Raw genomic sequence first — 24582 nt, 5'->3', positions numbered from 1 at the left:
AATGGAGAGTTTAAAGTTCAAATATGAACAAAATTCACATCAGGTTTTGTATAACAGTGAGCAAGTGACAGCAGCTTAACTGTGCAATGCTATATAGGAAGGGTCATAGTTATTATTTTATTTAAGTTATAATTCACAGCACAAGGTCTACAGGATGACTGACCTCAGACACTGTGTTTAATCCCTCAATGCCTATTTCCTGGATTACTGGTGGAAGTTATGACAGTCAAGGTCTCAAAGGATAATGACGAGATAATGCAGCAGCATTCAGAACAGTACCTACACATAGGTAAACTCCCAATAAATGTAAATGCTACCTAGTAGTTAGAAATACCTCACTCCATTCCCAAAACAACTCAGGTGGCTATAAAAGATATCCAAAAATGAGGTATAGATTTCAAGTAATTTGAGTTAAGTGAATTCAGAGGTGGAATAGTATCTGTGGCTTTAGGGAAAGTCAGTAAACAGATTGAGGCCATATCTTTCCACAGTTGCTAAAGGAGAAATCACAAATTAGGCTCTGAGTTATGTAGTGGCCCAAGTTGAAAGGGAACTATGAGTATTTACAAGAATTATGTTGTCCATAGATAAAAGCGTGCCTTAAACCAAAGAAAATGACGCTGTTTGTGGTAAAGAAGTCTGAGAGGTCACATAAAAAACATTCTCAGCAAAACACCTTCCAAGATCAGTATTAGCAAGCTTTTGTTTCCAGTAGTTATTGCTAGCTAAGCACTGCATGACGAAAGTTGTTAATATTTTCCTAGTTCAATCTAATATCACCTAGTTGTTACATGTGGAAACTATCTAACAGAATTATATGGATTTAACCAAGAAAAGCAAAAAACAGATATCTGCGCATACACTGATTCAGCCTATGTAAACTATATGACATGTCCACAAAGACAAGAAGAAGAAAGGAAGAAGAAAAGAATTCTGCTATAATATAGTTGTATTAGTGTAATACTTGTATTGCAGAAAAATTGTTAAATATAAAAGGATATAAGGAAAAGCATAATCCTAATTACCCAGCAATATTTCTGTCAACTTCACGACTCATTTCCTTTTAGTCTCCATCCTTCTTCTCTCTTTCCTTCTCTCTTCCTTTCTCTGTTTACAAAACTGTGATTCCACTTTATTCAACTTCTTAACCCTGACTCTAACTTCTATTTTTAACACTTTTTATTAGTGGCCTTGAAAAAGCCTTTAATATTGTCTTAGTAGAGTTACCACAAAGTAATTTCAGGGACAATAAAAGAAAGATGTCTTTGCTTTCCTAGGTTTTCATTAAGAAAAAATATTTCCTAACTCTGATGTGATAGCAATTACTTTTTAGCTTTATTTGCATTGTGGGGGTGGATCTCAGAAACCAGGTCATTGTCGATCTGATTTTCTCTAGAGAGGATGCAGTCCCATTTAGCAGAGTTCTCCCAACCCTGATGGCTATGCCTGCTTTCGAATTCAGCGGCTGAAAATGAACCACCTGGGATTGATTTTGTTTGACTGATAAAACACAGCAAATAAACCATGCTAGAATGGCATCCTTGCCAGAGCTTTCTCTGCATTGCAACTAACTTTCAAAGAGGATCTTTATATACTACAAGTTTACTTTTGTCTTTGCAATTGCAGTACAGCATGGTATCTCTACACCAGTTCCTTCTGACCATAGAAATGAGGATGCCATGATTTTATCAACACTCAGATTATCATATGATATGGTATATATGGCACACATATATAATATGCAATACATAATGCATACCATACATATGTAATATATATATTATATAACATGTGTTGTATACATATATCTATATACTATGTGTATACTATATATGTCTACTATATATGTATATGGTATAATAATATATACTACATATGATAGAGACGATGTATGTGTATAACTCCAGTTTCCAAATTCCTCCTGAACTTTAACCCTATGCAAGCAACTGCCTAGCTGGCATTTCCAAGTGGGAGGTAGGTCCAACTCCTGCACATAGTAATTCTACAATGTGCTCATAGTTATGTAGTTAAATAGCTTGTTGAGTAATCAGTTAACCTTGCTGAGCTCCATATTCTTCATCTCCTATAGGAGACAATAGTGCTAATCAGCCCATAGGATTAACATGAGTGTCAAGTGAGATTATACATGTGACACACTCAGGAATGCAGCTCACAAATTGTATGGTCTCAAGAAACACGCAGATGTTATGCAGTTAGGATGGTGTAAATGTAAAGGTTGTGCCAAGACCTGACCTCATGCTCCTCCATGCCTCCACTTACTCTGCACTGTCTTTCTGAAACAGCCTTCCTTTTCCCTGTCCTGCCCACTCCAAATGGAACACCATCTCTCAGTCATCCACCTCTCGAAGCCTGTGGACTGTGGTATCTCAATCACTAGAGGCGAGCACTTAAGAATAATTACCTGAGTATTCAGGTACTCATTGCCAAATGAAAACCCTCCCTAAAATTTAAGAAAAATTGTGTATCAAAAATACTACTAATATGACAACTAAAATGTAAAAAGGTAATCTACAGAATGGCAGAAAAAACTTGCAAATATTACACATAAGAGAATAATATCCAAAAGATACGGAGAACTCCTAAAACCCAACAACAACAAAAAACTTCAAAAATGAGCAAAGGAGAATTAAGATATGTCATGTGCATGCACCAGCTCCCCATAAGGAATGTGATTACTGTGTATTGCAAAGATATATATACTAACAAAACTAAAAACTGAAAAATAAAGGCAACCATTGTTTGAGCGGAAAATGGGCAAAGGACTTGAATAAACTCTTCCCAAAAGAAAGCACAGAGATAGCAAATAAGCACAGGAAAAGTACTCAGTGTCATTAATCCTTAGAGAAATGCAAATCAAAACTACAAGGAGATACCACTGAACAAGTATTGGCTAGAACATGGAGCAATTGGAACACTTCTGCAATATTGGTAGGAATGTAAGAAGGATAGCTGCTATCTTATATTCAATACAGAAAACAAATAGTGGTTCCTCAAAAATTAAAAATAAAATTACTTTATGATCCAGCAATTCTACTTCTGTGTAAAAGCATAAAATCTGAAATCAAGGATGCAAAGAGATAAAGACACTCCTATGTTCATGGCAGCATTGTGTGTGTGTGTGTGTGTGTGTGTGTGTGTGTGTGTGTAGTACTAGAGACTGAACATAGGGCCTTTATACTGAGCTACATCTCCAGCCATTTTTATTTTTCATTTTGAGACAGGGTTTTCCTAAATCACTAAGTTGCCCTTGCTGGGGTCAAACTTATGATCCTTCTGCCTCAGCCTCTCTTTTTTTTTTTTTTTTTTTTTTTTTTTTTTGGTTTTTCTCTGGTACCGGGAACTGAACTCACGACCTTGCGCCTGCCAGGCAGGCGCTTTTGCCGCTGAGCTAAATCCCCAGCCCCTGCCTCAGCCTCTCTTGAGGCTGGGATTATAGGTATGTGCCACTATATCAGCTATAGTAGCATTATTCAAAATAGTTAAAAGGTGAATGTCATTCACTTGTCCACTGATATATGAATGGATGAGAAAAATATGTTATATACATACAATGGAATATTATACATCTTTTAAAAGGAAGAAAATTCTGATACATGCTATAACATAGATATTCCTTGAGGATATTGTGCTAAGTGTTAAAAGCCAGTCACAAAAACCCAAATATTGCATATCCACTTATGTGAAGTGCATAGAGTAGTCACAACCATGGACACAGGAAGTAGAAACAGGTTATTGCCTGGGGTAAGGGTTGGCAAATGGACAGCTTTTGCTTTAGAGGTAGAGTCTAAGTTTCACAAGATAAAAGGTCTTGGAGATGGATGGTGATGATGGTTGCACAACACCATGAATGTATTTAATATCATTGATCTATACTCTTAAAAGTGATTAGATGGTCAATAGAAAAGACAACCTTGTTCAAGTTCTCTCCAACTACCCTGTTTAAAAGAAGCCAAAAGACACTTGTTTCCCAACATTGTTGGGCTAAGAAAGAAACTGAATATGAATATGAAGGGTGAAGTTTGATGCTCCTTAAAAATTGGAACTTTCTCATTAAATCTGTTTTTATAGTTTAGATCCAAAATGCTCCCCAAAGAGGTATTCAGAGATGGGCTTTCAGAAATTGATTGGATGGTGGGAGCACCACATTCATCAGTGGATTGACCCGCTAATGAGCTCATAGCTGAGTGTGGTGTTAGGAGGTAGGAGTGTCCCCTGCCCCTTTCTCTGACTCCGGCTCTTCCCCTGCTCTTCTGCTTCCACCCATCATAGGTAAAGCAGTTTCCTTCTGCCATGCCCTTCCACCATGATTTTTCTGCCTTGGAGCCAGCCAACCATGGACTGAAACCTCTGAAACTGTGATCCAAAATAGCCGTTTCCTTATTTAAACTACAGGTGTTGGGTATTTTGTCTCAGTAGCAGAAAAGCTGATTAACATAAGTATATGTACATGAAAATCAATGGAAATTAAAAAAATCATGAACTACCCTATGTGTTGAAATAGTAGGCTCTCCAGAGTTCCAGAGACATTGTTTAATTTAAGTGTTATAAGCGCTATGCTTGCAGTTTTGCCCACAGTTTGCAAAAACGGGAGAAAAACATCTTCTGGAGACAGAACATCTGTAAATCTAAATCCATCTTTTCTCCCTCAGCTTCAGTTCCCTCTTCTAGAACAAATATTCTCAAAATATGATCAGTGTACATTGGAATAACTTGAAGAGCATGTTGAATCATGCAGATTTCCAGGACCCTCTCTGTGGGATTTCAACTCACCTGGCTCAGGAAGCCACTTTTTAATTAGTATTCTCCTGAACCAGATTTGGGCTATACTTTGAGAAACATTAGTTTAGGAACCTGGAATCACTTACAGTTCTTCCACCTTTGGAAGAGAGCCTGCATTCTGACAACCCTGTTCCTGAAAATCCTATCTCTGTCCACGTTTACACATCAAGTCATATTTCCTCACTGATTTACCTGATAATTTCTTTATTTCCATTTTAATGAATTCCAATACATAGTGAAGCATAAATTTCAAGTTCCTTTAGAGTAGTGCTTTTCAAGCCATGATGGCGTTCAAAGGTAAGAACTGGTTTGCCTACTCTGTATATGTCTGTCTCAATTTAATGTGTTTATTGGACTCCTTTAGGAAAGCTGTTATCAAATTTTGGCATGTCTCAAAATCACACCTGGATCAGGATAAGGGAAAATGCTTATTTAAAATAAAGATTCATAGGCTTCCTGGGTGCAGTCCTACCTCAGGCCCAGGAACCTGTGTTTTAACAAGTTATGTGATTCAGGTACAGTTAGTCACTTGGCCAAGTTTGGAGCCATCCAGCCTCAGAACATTTTTCTAAATTTCTGTAAAACTGAAAATCATGTACATATGTAAGTTGTTTGGATTTTGATTATTTAATATAAATAAAGAGTCTCTAAAATATGTCAGACTTCAAATAATTCAGCCCTTTCACTTTTTAGAGGAGGAGACTGAGATTCAGAGAGGTGACATGACTTGTCCAAAACCATGGCTGGACTCACACCCAGCTGGAACACTCACTCAGCCATAATCCGATGGTCTCCCAGGAAATTAGAGCTCATATTTCACTGTGTTCATGCCCATGTATCCCAAACAGCAGATGCTCCTGAGACTGGTGGGTGGAGGGATGGAACCAGTAGCCTCCCTATATCCTCTGCAGGTTCCCAGTCAAGAACCACTGGTCTAGGGTGTTAGGGATGCCACAAAGGGATGTCCTGAAATTCAGGAGCTCTGATGGGGCTGCCTCCCTTTACCTTCAGAGAGTTGGAAATTTCTAGAGGTGCTGTATGTGGTGAAGGAGATAAGTGACTATTTTTTAAAAGGTGGATGTTAGGTGCATGAGTTCATTTTGTTTTTTGTATCCCTTAAACAGCAATACATTTCATAATGAAAAAAACTTTAAAAAGGAAAGAAGGGGTATGAGTGAGAAGGAAAAAATCTCGAAGTGTGATAGAAAAGACAATCATTTTGCTTTGGAATGATGAGATCACAAGATCAGCACAGAGGACTTGTCAGATCGTGGTGTAGTTCTGCGGGTGGCTTTCATATTTTGGAAGAGTTGCAGTTATATCTCCCATTGCACATCAGGAAAACTTTCAAACATTAAAAAGGCAACCAATATAGAAGAAAACATGAGAAAATTATTTTGTAACCTTAAAAAAGGGGACTTTTGAGTTATGACTCAAAATCCAAAATGTTTAAAAATGATTAGTATATTTGACTACAAAAAGTTAAAGTCTCTATGGAGAAAATATCATCAGCAAGTTTAAAAGACAAAGAAACCATGAAAATCTCGTGAAAATATTTGTAATCACACCAGAATGTAAACGTCATCCCTCTAATTAATAAATTATCCAGAAAAAGACCAACTTATCAATGGAAAACATGATGAAAGAAATTATGGGTAACTAATACATGAAAAATGTGTTCAAAATTTATTGATAATAAAAGGTGCAAGTCAAAAAACATGTCGGCACATTTGTTTACCTCAGCAAAATTTGGGGAGGTAGTTTACACAGTATGTTGGCAAAATACCTAATTGTTTGATCAATTTTGCATGCCTATATGCCTAATTGATCAATTTTGCATGCCTATGTCTGGTCATCTGAAGAACTACTTTGAAGATAACAATATGCAATATAACAACCATTGTTGATTTCTTATGTTGTTTTGAAATTCTGTATCATTCTCATTTTTTTTTATTCTCCTTAAAATTAAAAATAAGACTTATGGGAAATGGGCTCCCGTATATTGATGTAATAAATATGAAGTTCCTTTCGAGAGAACTTGTCAGTATCTGTCAAAATGACAACTACTTATAGTCCTTGACCCCTTTTTCAGGATACTTTATTTAACACTACATGAAACATGTTGCAAAGATATTCCTTGCAACATTGTTTGCAATAGCAAAAGACTGGAAATAATCTAAGGTTGTGGACTCATACAGAAAGATCTGGAAGAATATGCTGGTCTGACTAGAGAGTAATGTGGTTACTGTACAGGGAGAGAGCTAGGTAGGTAAGGAACAATGTGGACGACATCGCTGTCCATCTTTCCACATATATTTTTATTTTGGAATCGTGTATGTGTTATCTAGTCAAAATTTAATTTAATTTACTTAAGTAACCAGGATCCTTTTAACACATGTGGTTTCCCTAACACTAACCCCAGCAAAACTGAATCTCCAAGATCAAGCACTGCTATGCACTCACCCCTAAGGGTTATTCTAAATTATTTCTTAAAGAAAGACTCAAATCCCATTAGCTCTAGTTTCTGAGTTTAGAGTAACATTGCAAAGCATCACCCACATGAGAGATTGAGTATAGAGTGACCCACCATCTGCCCCAGTGTTCTAAGATGGATGTCATAGTTATTATTCCAGAAAACAATTTGTAAAATCTACAGCCAGGATTGGTTTCCATTTCTGTAATCCTTTGGGAGGGATATTATAGATAGGGAAAAAGGAAAAAGGAAAAAAATAACCCATTTTGAGCTCTGGATGATTGAGTGGATGAAGAGGGAGGTAGCCAGGCTTCAATCACTGTTTCCCCATTACGTTGTCATCCCCATTGCATTGGTGGTCTGTCTGAAGCAACAATACAGATATGGATTAAAATACCAAGTGAAAACAAACAAAAACTCTGTACCCATGACTAAGGTGGAAAGTCAGCAAAAATCTGTCTTTTCTGGTATTTACTCAAGTTAAATATATGCACAGTCTATGACCCAGTAATTCCAGTTGTTGGTTTACACCAAGGAGAATACACTCACTTACACAGCAAAATACATGTGTGAGAATGTCCTTACAAGCACTACTCATAATACCCCAAAACACGACATTACCCAAGTGTTCATCAAGATCGGAAGAGACAGATAAATTTGTGGCATATTCCAACCAGGAAATTCTCTACCACGGTGGGGATGACAGAACTGGAATTACATGCAATAATCTCACACACAGAATGTTGAGCCTAAGAAGACAAACAAAAAAGAGAACAAATGGTATTTTATTTATATGTTGAAAAAACCACCAAAAAAAGAATCACTGGTTTTAGGCAGTGAGGATGGTTCGTGGAAGAGGGTACTGGGGATGTTCTTGGATGATCATTTCCTACAAAGCCATCAAGCCACAAACCTTAATATTTGTAATATTTACATTTTTGTTATGCTTTAATTTAAAAGTTAAAAAAATTATTCCAAGCCAGAATGAGCAGTGTATGAATTCATTTTGGATAAGTCATGGGCTTAAATTCCAAATAAGTGCTCTTCTAGGCCCTGTTGAGATACCAACGAGATTCCAACAGTGGCTGAAAGGATAAAATGCTCTTGGCCAAAGTGCCTGAGGGATTATGCAGAGTCCAGCCTGGATGGTCCAGGAGGTCCCTCGCTCCCCAGCCAGACAAAGCAAGCAGCACAGCCTTTCCAACTGGCCTTCAGAACAGCCAGCACACACGAAAGTCATTTACTAAGCTGAAGAGCACACCTGCAGTCAGGTGTCAGGGTCAGGCATCCCTGACGAATGGAATTCCTATGGAAGTTAATTTTCTGGATAGTCAAAATTTCTCTCATTAGAGAACTCCTCTGTTAAAAGCAAAATCATTTTAATGGAATCCTTTCTAAATTATATTTCACAACCTCCTGACTTCTTCAGATCCATGGAATAGAATTTAACCTATACAAGAAACAGGAAGACCAACAGTTAGGTCATCTGTGTGCCAGGCACTGCCCAAAGTACTTTCCATCAAATTTCCCCTTCCAGTTCTCACAACATATTTATAAAATTGGTCCTATTCTTCCTGCTTTATGTGTGAGGCTTAGGATGATTAAACAACTGTCCTAGGTCACATAGCAAACACAGTGAGGGAGAGTATACCCACTCTCTAAGCCCTCACCTTGGGACCACTGTATCGTGTTTTCCCTGTGGATTTACGGGTGATTGATGGGGTGCATGCTACACTTCAGTGTCAATGGGTAGATAAGAATGCTAACTGTACCTTTAGGGGGTGGTTTGTATTTTCTTTCTTCTTCACCGTTTTTTATTTTTTTCCTGCAGTGCTGGGGATTAATCCCAGGGTTTCACACAAAGTGCTGGGTAAGTGCTCTTTCACTGAGCTGAACTCTCAGCCCCCTTCATCAATATTACACTGACTTCCATAAAACTATATTCAGTATGTTACACTCACTGCCCCCCATCAAAGGAAATGCCTACCCAAAATCTGATTTTTAGAAATTCTTGTTTCCATTTCTTTAAATTCTCACTTCTTAGGTCTTTTGATGTGGCTAAAATATCCTGTGGTGTTGGGCCCACTTCTTTATTAGTTTAAGAAACCCCTCTCGTTTGCTGCATTTCCAAGTGTGGTGGATTTGCTTTTACTAAACACAACTCAGGGAGGCTCATCAGATTAACAAAAACATCCCTCCACTGGGGTCCGTCTGGCCGGCAGCCACTCTCCGGAAAAATACACAGCAGCAAAGATAAGCATCAAGCCATGCAGAGTCAATTTTGGCAAGGTCTATCAGCCAGCGGGACTGCTGAGAAAAAGAAACTAGTGTCCTTACCCTGTTTTCAAGCTGACCAATGCATCCTCCACTCCCTTCTGATTAAATTTGGTCATGTACTGATGCATGTAGGGGTAGTTATTCCGAATGTTCCTCTCTGTGCTTCCATTAGGTACCGTCCCAAAGCGAAAAGGCGGGGAATAGTCATGAGGTCTCTGAAACTGAAGAGAGAGAAAGAAGACAGGAGAAGAGGAGAAGGAGGAGGGCACAGGAGGGGTGAAAGAGGAAGAAGCAATTAGCTATGATTTCATTACTTGTCAGGAGTTAAATATGAGTTCATTCATGCAGGACAATTAAAACACATTTATTTTTGTGCTTTCTTTGTACTTAATCACAGTGTCCATTGGTCCGTGAGCTCCAGTTAGATTGGGAACAGTGTATGTATTTTTGGTAATGTCCCTAAGTTCCCAGCACAGGACCTAGTTGTGTGCTCAGTAGATATTGGTTGGGGTGAATTGTCATATGTTGTCAAAGAAACGAGCATACACTCTTCCTAAATAAATGTTTAGCCCAGTGCATTTATCTGCTTTATGAAGAAGTTTCCTGTGATCGCCATCAACCACCCCTTTCTCTAAAAACCATTACCTTTGCACCCACCAGAAAATAACTCTGTGTTGCCATTCACTCATCCTCCACTCACTGGCTTATCCTGTCATCCCCACAGGCAGTACTCATTGAGGGCCTTGCATACCCCAGGCACAGTGCCTGACCCACAGCAGGCTCCCTGACTATTTGCAAAGCCGAAGTCCCTACTGATTCATTAGCTTCCAGGGGATGTCCAAGTCTTGGTCTGTTCTTGGGCTTTCATAAAGCATGTTGTGCTTGCACCAGGAGTCTCCCCTGACTAACAGATATTGTCTGCATCATCCCTCAAGAAAACTAGGGTGTTTAGCAGCACGTCCCTAAAACACCTCTTTGGAGATCCCAAGACTCCTGCCTTGTCAAGGAAATATTGTAAGAAGGGGTCAAAGGAGGTCCTACAAGAGGAAATGGGGACCTTGACTCATCCCATCTGTGGGATAGGTTGTAGGTTCACTGACTTATGCCCCAGAAAGACATTACAGGACACGTCAGTCAGAAGCATTAGAAAGGTTCATTAGGCAAACCAGTGTATGCACTCAGAGAGGATGGAATGCAGGCCCTCAAGATAGAGGCACACGATGGTCTGAGAATGGGGGTTTTTATGTGGTCTTGAGGGTGTCCTCAGGATGGGTGATGTGTATTCCTACAGTCTGTCAGACCGCCCATTTTGTGCTAGGCTAGAATGCAAACTATTTACATGTGTTTGGAGTGTAGAGCAGTGCTGTCCACTTAATACCAGTGCTGCTTCCTTAAGGATAGATGTTTGTGAGAAGAACCCTTTGCAGTTGAAAAGCATGGGCTCCAATTTAGAGGCTTATTTGGTCTTTAAGACCCCTAAGAATTTTTTTTTTAGTGTGTTTCCTAGAAGGGAAAAAGGCATTGTAAATTTGGGTGACTTTTATGTCCTGAAACTGCAGCTCTTCTCAAAAACGCAATACTAAAATTACAATTTTTGTTATCTACCTATCTTTACTGCCTATCTTTATTTCTTCCATCCTACCTCACGTGGACAGGAACCAGACCACTATGATAAGTATTATCTGAGGGACACTGGGAACTGGACAAACCAGTGTGATCTGTAGAACCGGCCTTCCTGCTTGTGTGCTAAATCAGCAGTTCTTTGAAATTCTGGTTATACAACAGAACAAAGCCGGCTAATGGTGTCACTGTGTATGAAGCTCAATCTGTAATACCCACCTCCCTGCAATAACTAGGTGTGGATCAGAGCAGTATGGACTCCTCCAGCCCAGGCTGCTGCCGTGGTATACTGTGTTCCCTCAGGCTATTTTCCTGGCTGGCATGCTGCCCTCAAACCTTCTGGTGATTGGCTAGTCTAACTCCCTGTCACTACACATTCCAAGTACCTCCTGGCCACTTCCTGTCCAGCTCACTGCGACTGGACCCTTCCCTCTCTGCTAGCAAGCCTTAAATAACCCTATCTCTCACAAGCCATATCTCCAAAGAGTACACCACAGTCCTGGCACAGCTGTGGATGAGACACTGTCCTTCCTCAACTCTGATCTTTCGGGACCTCAACCTGGGTAGAAGTCAAAAGAACTAATTCTGAGTTCCAGAAATACAACTGAAACCTAGAGACACGTCTGGAGGGGTTGCATGTGTGCTCAGACTTCCTGGTTGGAAAGTAAAACTGTCATTTACAAACTATGCAACCTTAGACAAGTCACTTTACTTCATGCTGCCTCTATTTTCTACCTGTAGAATGGAGCTCTTCAAAGTACTTTCCTTATAGGGTCACTGTGAAGAAAAAAAACCACATTTCTTAAATAACTGGAATAGTTCCTGGAACCAAATAAAAGTTCAAAAGTAAAGCTCTTATCACTTTTTGTTTTTTATGACTGTTACAGGGAAAGAGGGAACAGGCTGTGCTTTCCTATGAAATATGGAATTCTGGAACTAGAAATTAGTGATAACGATGAGTGGAACTTTTTGAAGACTTAGTTGGAGCAAACATGGTGCCAAGTAGTTAATCCTCAGGATAGTCCTGCTGGGTGGCTAATCTTAGAGGCTTCATTTTTACAGATAAGGAAACAGGCTCAGGGAAGTTGCACGAACTATTAACTAAAAGTGGTCCAAAATTCAAACCTAGACATGCTTGACCACAGGCTACAGTCTTAACGCTATCATTCATCAGAAATCATTGCTAGTGTCTCTTTCCTTAGTTAGACATGGGGACCTGCAGACCCAGACAGGAAGAGGATACCTGGCATGTTGGTGTTAACACCCGGCCTATGATGTAAAGGTCTCTCCAACTCCCAATCCAGCATGTCTTCCACAGAACCAAGAACAGTCAGAGAGGGCATCCAAGTTGCCCAAGAGTCAGGCCAACCAGAAACATTACTCTTTTCTCTACGCTCTTGCTTCATTTCACTGTTAATTAAAATTTCCAGTTGAAAACTGTTTTCCTTGCATTCACCATGCTGCTGCCTAATAAGCAGCCATAACTGGATTTGGGAGAAGTAGCAATCCATTGTCCAAATGAGATTCTCCTTCCAGAACACACTTTGCAGTGTGTGTGTGTGTGTGTGTGTGTGTGTGTGTGTGTGTGTACAGAAAAACACTCTTCACAGTCACTCAGCCCTGTAACATCCTCACTCATCACCCAACTTGAAAGCACAAGCCTGGGCTTATTTTCAGGAGTGCCTGCTCTGGGGAACAGTGGTAATAGCACTGTTCATAAATCTCACATTCTAGCAGCCACTGATGATCTCCCGAGATACCCAGAGACAGCCTATTTGACTAAATGCCTCCCACTTCACTCCCCATCTGTTGCTGAGGAACGATACAGCTCTTTTACGATTTGCTTCTTTCCTGTTTCTGATTTTCAGTGATAGTGTCTTGGTTACTTTTCTCTTGTTGCTGAGACAAAATATCTACTGCCCAAAATTAAGGAAGGAAAGGTTTATTTAGCTCCCAGTTTGTGGGAGTTTCAGTCCATAATCGGCTGGCTCCAAGGCAGGGTGGCACATGGCAGGGGGCAACAGTTCATGGCAGCAGATAACAGCAAAAGCAGCAAGAGCAAAAGGGAGGAGCAGAGCAGGAGAGCAAGCTTCTTTCCCTCCTTTATATTGTGTGCAGGCGACCTGCCTCAGGGCAGGTGTAGCACTCACACCCATAATCCCAGCATTGGACCATGAATCAATCAAAAGCTCTAGAAGCCCCACGACTGCATGAGGCTTTGGGGAGACATCCAGACACAAACCATAATAGAAAGGGACAGACAGTCTTGGGGACATTCTCACACTTCTCTGGCATTGATATATCATCCCTTACATAATATTCAATCCAAGGTCACATCCAGAACCTTTCCCACTAGAACTAAGACTATCAAACTTTTGAAAGCATCACTCACAATATACTTATTACCACCCTGTACACACACACATACACACACACACACACACACACACACACACCTCACAGGACTCACTCTTTCTACACGTGATATAGTCTGATATTATCTATTATGTTCATTTTTTTCATGGTCACTCACAACCTAAAATTAATAGCATGGTTCACAAAAAAGCCATGACCTACAGTGTGAAAAGTTAGGAGCAAGGATGGCTCATCTCTGATGCCCACGTCTGCACTGAAGACACTGAATGTTTCCTACAGGAATGATGTCTGGTGCAGCTTCTTCTAGAGCACTACATGTGCAAGCAGAAAGGAACACATGTGGGTTTTAGCAAAGGAAGGGGTAGTGCCCATGTTCCAACTGTCAGCAGGGCCATGGAGCAATGTCATCACAGGGCTCAGAGTCCAGAGATCTCACATCTTCTCTCAAGAGTGCCCTGGCTGGATCTTGGGCTTAGGGAAGTCTCAGTCAGTTTTTCATCTCCCACTTAGGAAGTGCATAATTTGGGGGCAGCCCATTAAGCTCTCTGAGCCTCAGTCTCTCTATCTGTAAGCTTGGGTTCACTTTTGCAATTGCATAGTACTTAGAAAAACAACCAGTACCCTCTACTCCTTCACATGTATCATATTACATATTACATTTTAATTACATGTATATTACTCTTGAGAATCTGCCATCACCCAGAATAGCCATAGCCAAATAACACAGCCAGTATCTCTTCAGTTTTGAGAACATAGGACCACTTTGTGAAATTCTTTTCCCCTTCAATGTGGAGACAAGTCTGAAGGTCATCCAGCAGAATAAAATATGGCAAACATTTATAATGGAGAGGTAGAGAGGTGGGGCTAGTAAATACAGTTTTTAAGAAAATGCAGCAATTAACTAGGAAATTTCTTTATTCTTATTATGAACTGAAAGTTACACATTTAGCAAAGCTACCTGTCTGTCTTCTGTATCTGTAAATAAGGGACATCCGGCAAATAAGAGTACCTATTTCTAGCACACTCTTTGGTGGGGAAGTGGTGCATGTTTGATGTGAGCACAAACAGGTGTGGCCTTCAGCAGAGGACAGTTGGCTCAGGCCTGCCTGCCTGGGAGAGACCACTCAGCAGTGCAATCACAGTGCACAGAGGCAGTCTGACTCCTTGAGAACACAAACATGGGCTCATTTGCTAAGCAAAGTCCTTTACACTTCCTTCACAGGCTGTTGCAGAAGACCAGCTCAGAACAGTAGCATTCTAAACCTTAGATGTGAGGAATGGTTTGAGTCAGGTAGTTATGATGACTATGAAGAAAGAGAAGAAGAAGGAGGGAGGAGAGAAGAACATGAGACCAAGAGGAATGAGAAGAGGAAGTGGAAAAGAAGAAATAGCACTTGTAACAGGATCATTTATGGGATCTAATCCTCACACTGACCTTGCCAGAAAAGTGCTGCTATTGTTGTTTTATAAGGAAGTGATGCCTTGGAGATACTCATATAGGCAGAGATACACAACCATTACATGGCAAGATCAGGATTCTAATCAGGTCCATTTGACCTCAAATATAATATTCCCCTCACTCCGTTACCTGAATCTCCCTTCTAGAGATGAGTTTTTTCCATCATAGTGATTCCCAACTTGTTGGTAAAGGTCCCTACCAATGTGTCAACTTGCCTTTAATAGCCCCTAGGAAAGCATGCCCCGTGAACTTACTAAGAATGTAAAACCACACTTATCTAAGCACACCGTGGACTCCAAATGCACTTCTTTCACAGCAAGCACTAGTGGTTTGAAAGTATTGTAAACCCTGATTTTTGCAATTCTTTATGATTAGAAAACAATCACCACTGTGTGCAGTATTAATATAAATTGATTCAACACAGATGTGTAGTTTACAAACTTTCTTGTTGTGCCTACCATTAATCTTCTAGGAACAGTCAGCTTATTTGTTCTAAGAATTTTTCTGTTTACCTAGTTGTAACCAGCATTTAATTAAAACAGCTACTGGCTTGCCTTTAATACTCTGAGTGTGGAAACTGAGCTGTGTCCTGTGAGGATATAGTATCTGTTACTAGGTGTTTCCAAGTCAGAGAAGGTCAGTCAAATTATTGATGCTTTTAATTAGTTTTTCCACAAGTGGTCTTATTATTTAGACCCAGAACTATGAAGTGAGGAATTTTTTCCCCCTTGCTTTTGAAGATAGCAACAAAGAACAAAATACACTGCTAACTACTTTCTTGAAAAATTCTCTCCTTCGGGAACTTGGCTTCCCCTTGTTCCATGATAACTTCCAGTCCCTTCTAGGAATTCCTTGCTTTGATCCACAACACAGTGAAGTCACATAACAATGCTTTGTATCTACAGAGGATTTTACAGGGTGAAAGGCACATTCACTTATGCGGTTTCCTTGGATCATCTCTGTCACTCTGTCTCCCTAATTGACAGAGAAGAATAAGCAGGCACAGCGACCTGACATGACACAGCTAGTTTGGTGCATAAGAAACAGGAATCCAATCCTTCTGACTCTACATGCAGCACTCTGGTGCCTCCTAGATGCCTTGTGCTTCAGATAGGGCTCTGTCAGAAGCCACCCATGAGCCAAGGAAATGGGTGAACATGATCAGTTAATGATGAACCACAGGAGAAACCAGTAAGAGTGGGGGTGAGGATAGGGAGGACTAGAGAGGAGGAGGAAGCCAGCGACAGTCTGATAAAAGCCAGTTCTCAGTCTCCACCTCATTGTGCAGGAAGCTCTGCAGAGTTGACTGTGCGTCAGCGTTCGTCTTGCTTTAAAAAGCAAGAGAGAAACTGGGCTTTTCTGTTCATCACACGGGTTACAGGTGACAGCAAGGACAGGCAGAGTTTAAGTCCAGGGGGTTGACCAGTCCAGTGTCCAAAGATAATACTAAACCTCTGAAGACTCCTGGTGTGAGTCTTTTTCAGCAAAACATAACATATAAAGTTGGGGCTGGGAACAGGGGTCTAAAAAAGGAATCCTGGGAGATCTAAGAGGGGATGCTTAGTGTGCAACACACTGTGCATTTATTCGATCAATCAACAAGTAAGTTCTGAGCACCACCTAAAGGCCAGTGAACCCTGTGAAGAATGTATACCTTTTTGTTCTTGTTGATATTATTAATCTTATCTTGAAGAGGAAAATGGAGAGTTAACTTTTTAGAGTTAAAATTTCCTGCAACTAGCCACTCCCTTGAACAGATTTGTCTTCCTGTCTCCCCCCAACACTACATACATACTTCTCTTATCTAACCGACCCTATCCTGAACTCATATGTTATCTCAAGCACTTACTTCCCCTAACTCTGAGCTTGCCCGGAGTTTGAACTTACATACTCGCAACATATATGATGTAGTTTTCACTTGGGCCAATCAGTAATAATGACACAAGATGTAACCAATCAATAACTGCCAAATACTCTGCTTCTGTAACTCTCCCTTGTTTATCCCATATAAGCCCCAAACTACCAAAGATCAGGGCCTGACATTTTTTTGAAGTCAGTGCCCTTCGACATAAATAAATCTGCCTCCAGTTCCTGGGTGACGTTTTGGTGTTTCTATCTGCCGCTGCGATCTGGGGAAAAGGGATTTAGAGGCAGGAAGGAGGTGAGAGAGAAGGGAAAAAAGAATCAAGCTGTGTTATGTACATGTACCCAAGGTGATTTTAAACTGCATGTACTAAAAGCATGTACCAATAAAAATAAATAAATTTGAAAAAAAGATAGTGCGTGTAAAGCACTCAGTATAGTGGCTAATTGGCGCAAGCTAACTCCTTAACATAAAAAAAGAAAAATACATACATAGTTTGACCAAAATATATGGTAAATGTTTAAATTTTAATATTTGTTGTAGTAAAAGACACATTGCTATTAATCCCCTTTAAATACTCCCTTTCACTTGGAACACACTCATCCCAATGTCCTTGCCACTTTCTGGAGCAGTTCTGGAAGTCCTCTTTTCAGGTCTTTACAAGACGTGATCAGAAATATGATGCAAGAGCTGCTGAGTGACGTCCAACGGAAAGGCAGGCCTGTTAAAAATACTATGGTGTGTCCTTATCCACCTGTTCACCAGGCCTGGCACCATATTACTTCTGGCTCTGCCCCAAAGTCAAAGTGACTGTGAAAGGGAAACATTTTGAATCAATTCAGGGTGTTTAAGCAGCTATAATAGCACAACTAAAGACACATGCAAAATAGACCAGAACTGCTCCAGAAGGTGGCAAGGAGGCTGGGATCAGTGTGTTTGAAGTGGGTGTGTGTGCGTGAAGGGGTATGTTGATGGGGATTAATAACAATGTGTCTTTTACTCTAAATTTTTTTAAAATGTAAATGCTCACTGTTTTATTAATCACACCTCATACCTGAGGCCCTCTCCCCGATTCCAGTTTTCATCACCTCCACTTTGTCTCCTTTCTAACATTTATCTTTGCCTGACATTTCCTTCCTCTCTGATGTTTGAAAATCTGTTTACTTCTCCCCACTAAAATTTAAGTTTGTTAGGAGCTTGAGCTCAGTCTGCCAAGCTCACCCCAAGAGCCAGGAAAAACCTCTCTGAGGGGATAATAATTTCCCCAATACCTGAAATTCAAGGGGGAGCCAACTGTCAGCAGATTGTAAGTGAAACATTTACACAGAGAACAGAGCACAAGCTTACTGAAGTAGAAGAGAACTTGGAGCATTAGGGAAGGGCAAGGGAGCTCTGGTGAGCAAGAGGAAGGGAGGGGATCGGATAAGAAAGGGCTTTGTGTGCCTTGGGAAGTAGAGGGGCACCTACTGCAGCACAGGTGGGAAGCCCCATGAAAGAGGCCAGCCATTCACAGACGCTTTCGCAAGGATGACACCATTTGCAGCCCAGCTCCTCATCACCTCTTTTGTACCTCTTTGCACCTCTTTCACATGGTGTATGCCCTTGGTAAGCTGTGAAGGCTTTTCACGGGCTGATTTCCTATTCAGCGCTTTGTTGATGAACGCCAAAAGAGTATATGCAGACTTATGTCAACAAGATAGGACAGGGAGGTTTTATAAAGATACAAATTATCCTCACACCCAGGAAAGAGAAAATCTCTGCTGTGCTGCAGTCTCAGCACTGCTGAGCTCAGCGAGTCAGAATTTGTTTCTTGAACTAAAATTTCAATAGGAGAATGCACCCAGTTTACCTCTCCTTTTCCTCTCTGTATATTTCTGAATAGTTACAAAAGCCCCACAACCCTCGCTTCGATTTGGTGGAGAATGGGAGTGCAGGTGTTATCCACCCATCTTCCTGAGGGGAAATGTGTCTTAGTAAAAGGGACTGGGGGAGATGAGAAGCCTCTCTGCACCTTTCTTGTCCCTTACAAAAATCTCAGCAGAAATGGAAGCGGGAAGATGGGGCTGACTTGGGTGCATAGGGACGAGCAGGCATGCAATAATTTGGTCTCTGGGTAGCACTTAGAGATGACTTTTGTTCATGTAGGACATGAAGTATATGAGAGATGCATCACAGAACTAGGAGAGTCTGGTCACGAGTGCCCCTGCACCCCAAGTTTCTCCTTGTTTAGACCCCAGCCCTTCTCAGCCTCACACCCTGGTGCTGGGAGGCGTGAGCTATGGTGAGTCATAGAGCTTCAGTCGCAGCATCCTCAGAGAGACTGTATAAATGTGAGTGATGACCACGTGGGGGAAATTATGCTTCCAAATTAGATTCAGAATCTTTAAGACTCAGGAGAGCTAAACTTAAATTCTGTTCCTAACTTTATTTAGAAATATTCCAATCTGAATTAAGAAAAAGAAAATATCTTTTTGAGCTTTAGAGATGATAATGGATCAGGACAACAGGCACCTGAATCACTTGTTTTCTAAAGGCAGCAGTTGAGATTGACCCTCAGACCCTAGACCAGAGGAAAGTGAGATGACCTTACCTTCTTGTCACTGAGGCCGGTCACTTGGTCCACAAACTCCTCCTGGATCATAAAAGCAGCCAGGTTGGCTGTGTAGCTGGCCAGGAAAATGACAGCGAAGAAGGCCCACACCGACACCATGATCTTGCTGGTTGTGCCTTTGGGGTTCTGGACAGGCACGGAGTTGTTGAACACCAGGCCCCAGAGGAGCCATATAGCTTTCCCGATTGTGAAAGAAGGCCCGTGCGGTGCTGCAGACAACAAAAAGGGCACCCTCAGCATTTTCTCAAAGTGCACACTCGTGCAAGTGCAGAACCTATGTGGTGGCCACCGCAGCAATGAAGGGTGCCAGAAGCTGGAATTGTGTCCTAGTTGTGTCCTATCAGCGTCTTGGAATCACAGCCACAGCTAACTTCTTTTTTCTTTAAAATTAGCATTCTTTCCACATTTCTATCTAACTGCATTTTGCCACATTTCTTTAAAAAGAAAGAAAAAGAAAGGAAGAAAGGAAGGAAGGAAGGAAGGCAGGCAGGCAGAAAGAAAAGAAAGAAAGAAAGAAAGAAAGAAAGAAAGAAAGAAAGAAAGAAAGAAAGAAAGAAAAAATGGTTATGCAAAATGGGTGTTTGAATGAGAAGCAGTGTTACAACCTGCTTTAAATTTGGACTTGATTTTCATTTGGGGGAACCAATCTTCTTAATAAATGTAAACAAAGGCTGACAAAAAAGTGGGAGCGGAGGAGGGGCTTGCTGCTTCGTATTCATCAGATGTGCTATCGGAGAAGAGCCATGCAATTCACTGGGACTGATGTTTGATATTCAAATTGGATTGTCCCTAACAATTGCTCCTGTTCAAATTCACATGTGAAGTGTGCACAATATAGAAATTAGACCAAACTAAAATCCTCTGCAAATGGAGACATTAAGGGGAAGAACAATAGAGCTTAATTCTTCTAGCACTTCACAGATGGAAGACATTTCACTGCAGGGTCATAGAAAATGAACTGTGATATCACAGCACTTTTTCTTCCTCTGTGTATCCTTGCAACAGCTATGTGTCCCTTTTAAAATTCTTAAATGTTCCTTGCAGCAGATTCAACTAAAGGGGCAGAGCAATATATGAAAATTTATTGGGACGGGGCATATGCAGGCTGTAAAACACATTAAGGTTTTCAAGACTTTGTTTTGCACAAGGAAAAAAAAAATCAATTTATGCCCTCATTTCAAGAAGAGGAAAAAAAAGGCCTTCTTTTAACAGGAGGTTAATTTTTATGTCACTTAAGTAAATGAAGATATGAAAAAATGATCTACTGAGACTTCAGTTGGCAATGCAAGCAGACTGGGCAATAAATAAGTGGCAGAAATGAATTCAGATTGATGGAAGCGAAGAAATTCTGGGCATGAAGCCGAAGAAAAACGAGCCTTCTGCACATTACAGGCTGAGCTCAGGCTCCAGTACCCTTATAATGGACATAATAGAATGCAGTAAAAAGAAGGTAAGTAATTCTGTTCTCAAACTTGCCTGTTTCCTCTTTGTCTACTTTTATGATCTTCTGGCCTTATTTCCAAGGGGCTGGGAACTCTTAGGGAAAAAATACTAAAATCAATCCAGTTAACTTCTTAAACTACTTACTTTTATTAGAGATGCATGTTGATTACAAATGACAGCTATCTGGGAATCAGAAATAGGTAGTTCCAAGGGATCTCCTCCAGCACTGCTGGGAATTCCTGATGAGTGAATACTATTACTGGGCCATATCGCTTTCCCCATAAAGCACAATAAAAGGTAGGATAAAACTACTCTCCCCAAAGACATAAGGAGCTATCATTTCCTAAGAGTCATCACATACACATGAGCAGGAAACAGGAAACCTCAACACAGTGGGAGGGCTAGAGAGTTTGCCTGCTACATTTCCTTCCTTACAACAATCTTCTTCCGCACGCCTCTGCCCGGGGAGAAAGTACAAGTGATCGTCCTTACGTGAGCTTTCCCCGCAGTGGTGCGCCTCACACGTGTCTTCTTAGTTCCATCTTCACTTCTCTCACTGGACATTGCCCTCAAGTCCAAAATACTATAAACCCTTCTCCTTGGAAAGCCATGACACCTTCTTCACTGGTCTCGCTGCTTTCACTGCTGCCGTCCCTTCCTGTTATCTTGGCAGAGCATCTAGTGACCTCTACACATTTGTCACCCTGCTTCCTTCCCATGGTATTTTGAAGAACACCTGACACGCTTGCTTGCCGTGCTCATCTGACCCCATCTGCCTTCATCTTATCCTGTTACCCTTCTCACTCGTTCACATCTCTGCTTCTCAAACCTCCAGCCCTTTTTCATTTGATGTTCCCCCTGCAGGGAGTGCTTTTCCTTCTCAACCCTCAAGCCTCATTGCCTAGTGTCATTGCTTCAGAGCATACTTCTCTACTTTAATACGCTGTCTAACGTAGCACCCATCCACCTCCATAAAATCACTCTGCTTTCTTCTATTTCTTCTTGAAATGTATTAAAATCTGTGATTATTACTGTATGTGTTTACATGCTGCCTCCACAACTAAATCCTAAGATTCCTGAGGATGAGGAAGTCTCTACCTGATTCACCTTGTTATCTCCTACACAAGTACAGTGCTTGGCACGTAGTACTCATGCAATAATTATTCACTCAATAAATGTGTGACTTCAAAATAGCACAAACTCTGATTGTACAGATTGAAAGTTCTACTTTACACCAGTGTGCTTACGCACAGGAAACTACCCCAGTTCCACTCCGATGGAAAGTCTTTAATGGTTAGTTATGTTGCCCTTTTAGTGCAGGCTAGAAATCTCCCACTTAAACACAATATGATTATTTATCACATTTTGCTGTTTCAGTTGATTGCCCATGGTTTAAGTAATAATCACCATTCTTAAATGGTTAAGAAGAAGTAAGAGGATTTCAATAAAACTAAGTTCCTAACAGATTCTATTGGCCTGCTTGCTGTTTCTAATATTGAGTCTCCAAGCGAAAATAGTATGTATTGAACTTAAGTGCCTATTCTGAGGGGCATTTGAGATATCAGGGTGTCCTGCCCTTTACCAAATCAAGTCATTTTTCAGGACAGAGATTTGGTGCTCGTATCTTTCTGATACCATCCACGTAGAGAGTACTGTGCTTTGTGAAAACTCTTCTCAAATGATACAATGAGTTGAGAACTAGTTTGCGTGGGAGTCTCATAATGAGTTACAACCAGTAAAGGTCTCCCAATTTAATTTCTTATCTACTGATTATCCCTTTATCAAGTACAGTGTCTGAAGGTCAGGCACCATCAATGTACATCAAAAGAGTACCAATAAAAATTAATTTTAAGAAGAAAAATGTAACTCTTTGGGAGAAAATATCATTTTATAATAATATTTATTGTCAAACTAAAGCAATATGATTCAGGAGTTTGAAGACTATTCTTAAACTATGTTCTACAAGCCATTTTCTTTGCGTAAGCTGAAGTTGAGACTCACCATGATATTACTGTTTCTTTTGATAGGCATTTTGAAAATTAATTGCCAAAAATATTCTTCAAATGTGCTTTCTCAAGAAATTGATTACCAGTGAGTTTTACCTAACAACAACAGCTTTCATATTGTAAGATTAAAATGTTTCATTTCGTTCTATCCTTTTTCCAGTTGAAATGAGTAAATCACATTTGTCTGCCATTACAGTTCATATCAGTGGCCTAGAAGCATTACTATGATGGTGTACCGAGGCAAGCTAGGGCAAAGTATTCCAAAACAAAAATCATCACTGATGGTAAATAAAATAGCATCGACTTGGAATGGTGCTTATGCAGGCTTCCTTACCTTTCCCTTTGGCTAAGTTTCTGTTGTATCCAACAGGACTGAAGTATTCAAAGACAAAAACAGCTATGGCAGAGACAATGAGCAGCATTACAAACATCATCACCCAGACAGAGGCGCTGAACGGTTCTGTAGGTAAACAGAAGAGAGTAATCGAAACAAAATCCATTAAATCCTCCAGCAAGAAGTCCATTTGCAGGCTCACCTAGAAACCCTTATTCCAAACCGGTCATTCAAGAGAAGCTCGTTATTGTTTTATTGTTACACTTAAACCATTCTTTATTCTGCAAAATATTTGAGGCCCTTCATAAGACTGCATACATAATATGATAAAAATAGATAAAAGTAGAAGACACTTTTACAAATCAGGTCAAGGATAACAGAAACACAAAAGAATGATAAGCCCAAAGGAGAAAGTCAGAATGCAAATAAACAAGGCACAGAGTTGAATATAATTATAGAACCATACACCAAACCAAAGATCAGCAGGAATAGGATCAGATTCAAGTGTTTCGTCACAAGGCTTCTGCAAACAGGCATGGTTTTGATTTTTATTTTCATTTGTATTTTTACATACTGGTGAAATGATGCATTGGCAGGGGAATTATAATGTTTTAGAAAGGATTATAAATAGTAGGGCTGACAAGAGTATCACGTTCATAATCTGCATCCATGACTCTCCATCCGTCCTGCTGTAGCCCGGTGCTCTCTCTATACTTGATAAATCTTCCTAATGCTGGTAAAAGGGTTAAATGTAACTGAAGTCATCTGAGGACACTACATTCCCATGAAAATTCAGTGAAAAGACATCATTGACAGAGAAGAGGCACTCTGGGAGGCTGAGGCAAGGGGATCACAAGTTTGACCCCAGCTTGGACAACTTAGTGACTTTGTGAGACCCTGACCCAAAATAAATAATTAAAAGGGCTGGGTTGTAGCTCAGTGCAGAGGTCTTGGGTTCAATCCTTGGTAGCAGAGTAGGAGATGGAGGGGTGGAGGCAATGAAGTGGTAGATGGATTGGCTAGGTGCACTTTCTCCCCTAATGGTCACTTTCACCCATTCATTTCATTTCCATGCAATTTAGGCAATAGGCAGATGTCTTAGAAGGGCAGGCCAAGTCATAGAGTTCTGAACCTTAAACGTTCTAGAAAGGTAAGAGATACTAGGTAAAACAAATTAGCATTTTTATTCAGTCTGGTTGAGGATATGAAAATTAGCCATTGGAGACATTATTTATGATATAGATTTACTAGAAAATTAATAGAGAGTAAACTTTTAAGAATAACTATGCCTCCACCTGATTCCATCATTGGGAACATCA

At 40.4% G+C, this 24582-nt stretch overlaps 1 protein-coding gene across 1 annotated transcript in view; it reads right to left on the bottom strand.

The window, feature by feature from the left end:
* Grin2a (glutamate receptor, ionotropic, N-methyl D-aspartate 2A) overlaps window positions 1-24582 on the bottom strand; it is a 394074-nt gene that overhangs the window by 49143 nt on the left and 320349 nt on the right. Inside the window, exons 9-11 of the mRNA XM_005391203.2 lie at window positions 23264-23389; window positions 19460-19689; window positions 9611-9771 (exon numbers count right to left, since the gene is read on the bottom strand). Coding sequence (XP_005391260.1) covers window positions 9611-9771; window positions 19460-19689; window positions 23264-23389 — 517 coding nt within the window. The remainder of the gene's footprint in view (window positions 1-9610; window positions 9772-19459; window positions 19690-23263; window positions 23390-24582) is intronic.

This window comes from Chinchilla lanigera, unplaced genomic scaffold, assembly GCF_000276665.1.
Source record: "Chinchilla lanigera isolate Chin_1 unplaced genomic scaffold, ChiLan1.0 scaffold00041, whole genome shotgun sequence".
Taxonomy (NCBI): Eukaryota; Metazoa; Chordata; class Mammalia; order Rodentia; family Chinchillidae; genus Chinchilla; species Chinchilla lanigera.
This window is presented reverse-complemented; position numbering and strand designations above follow the sequence as displayed.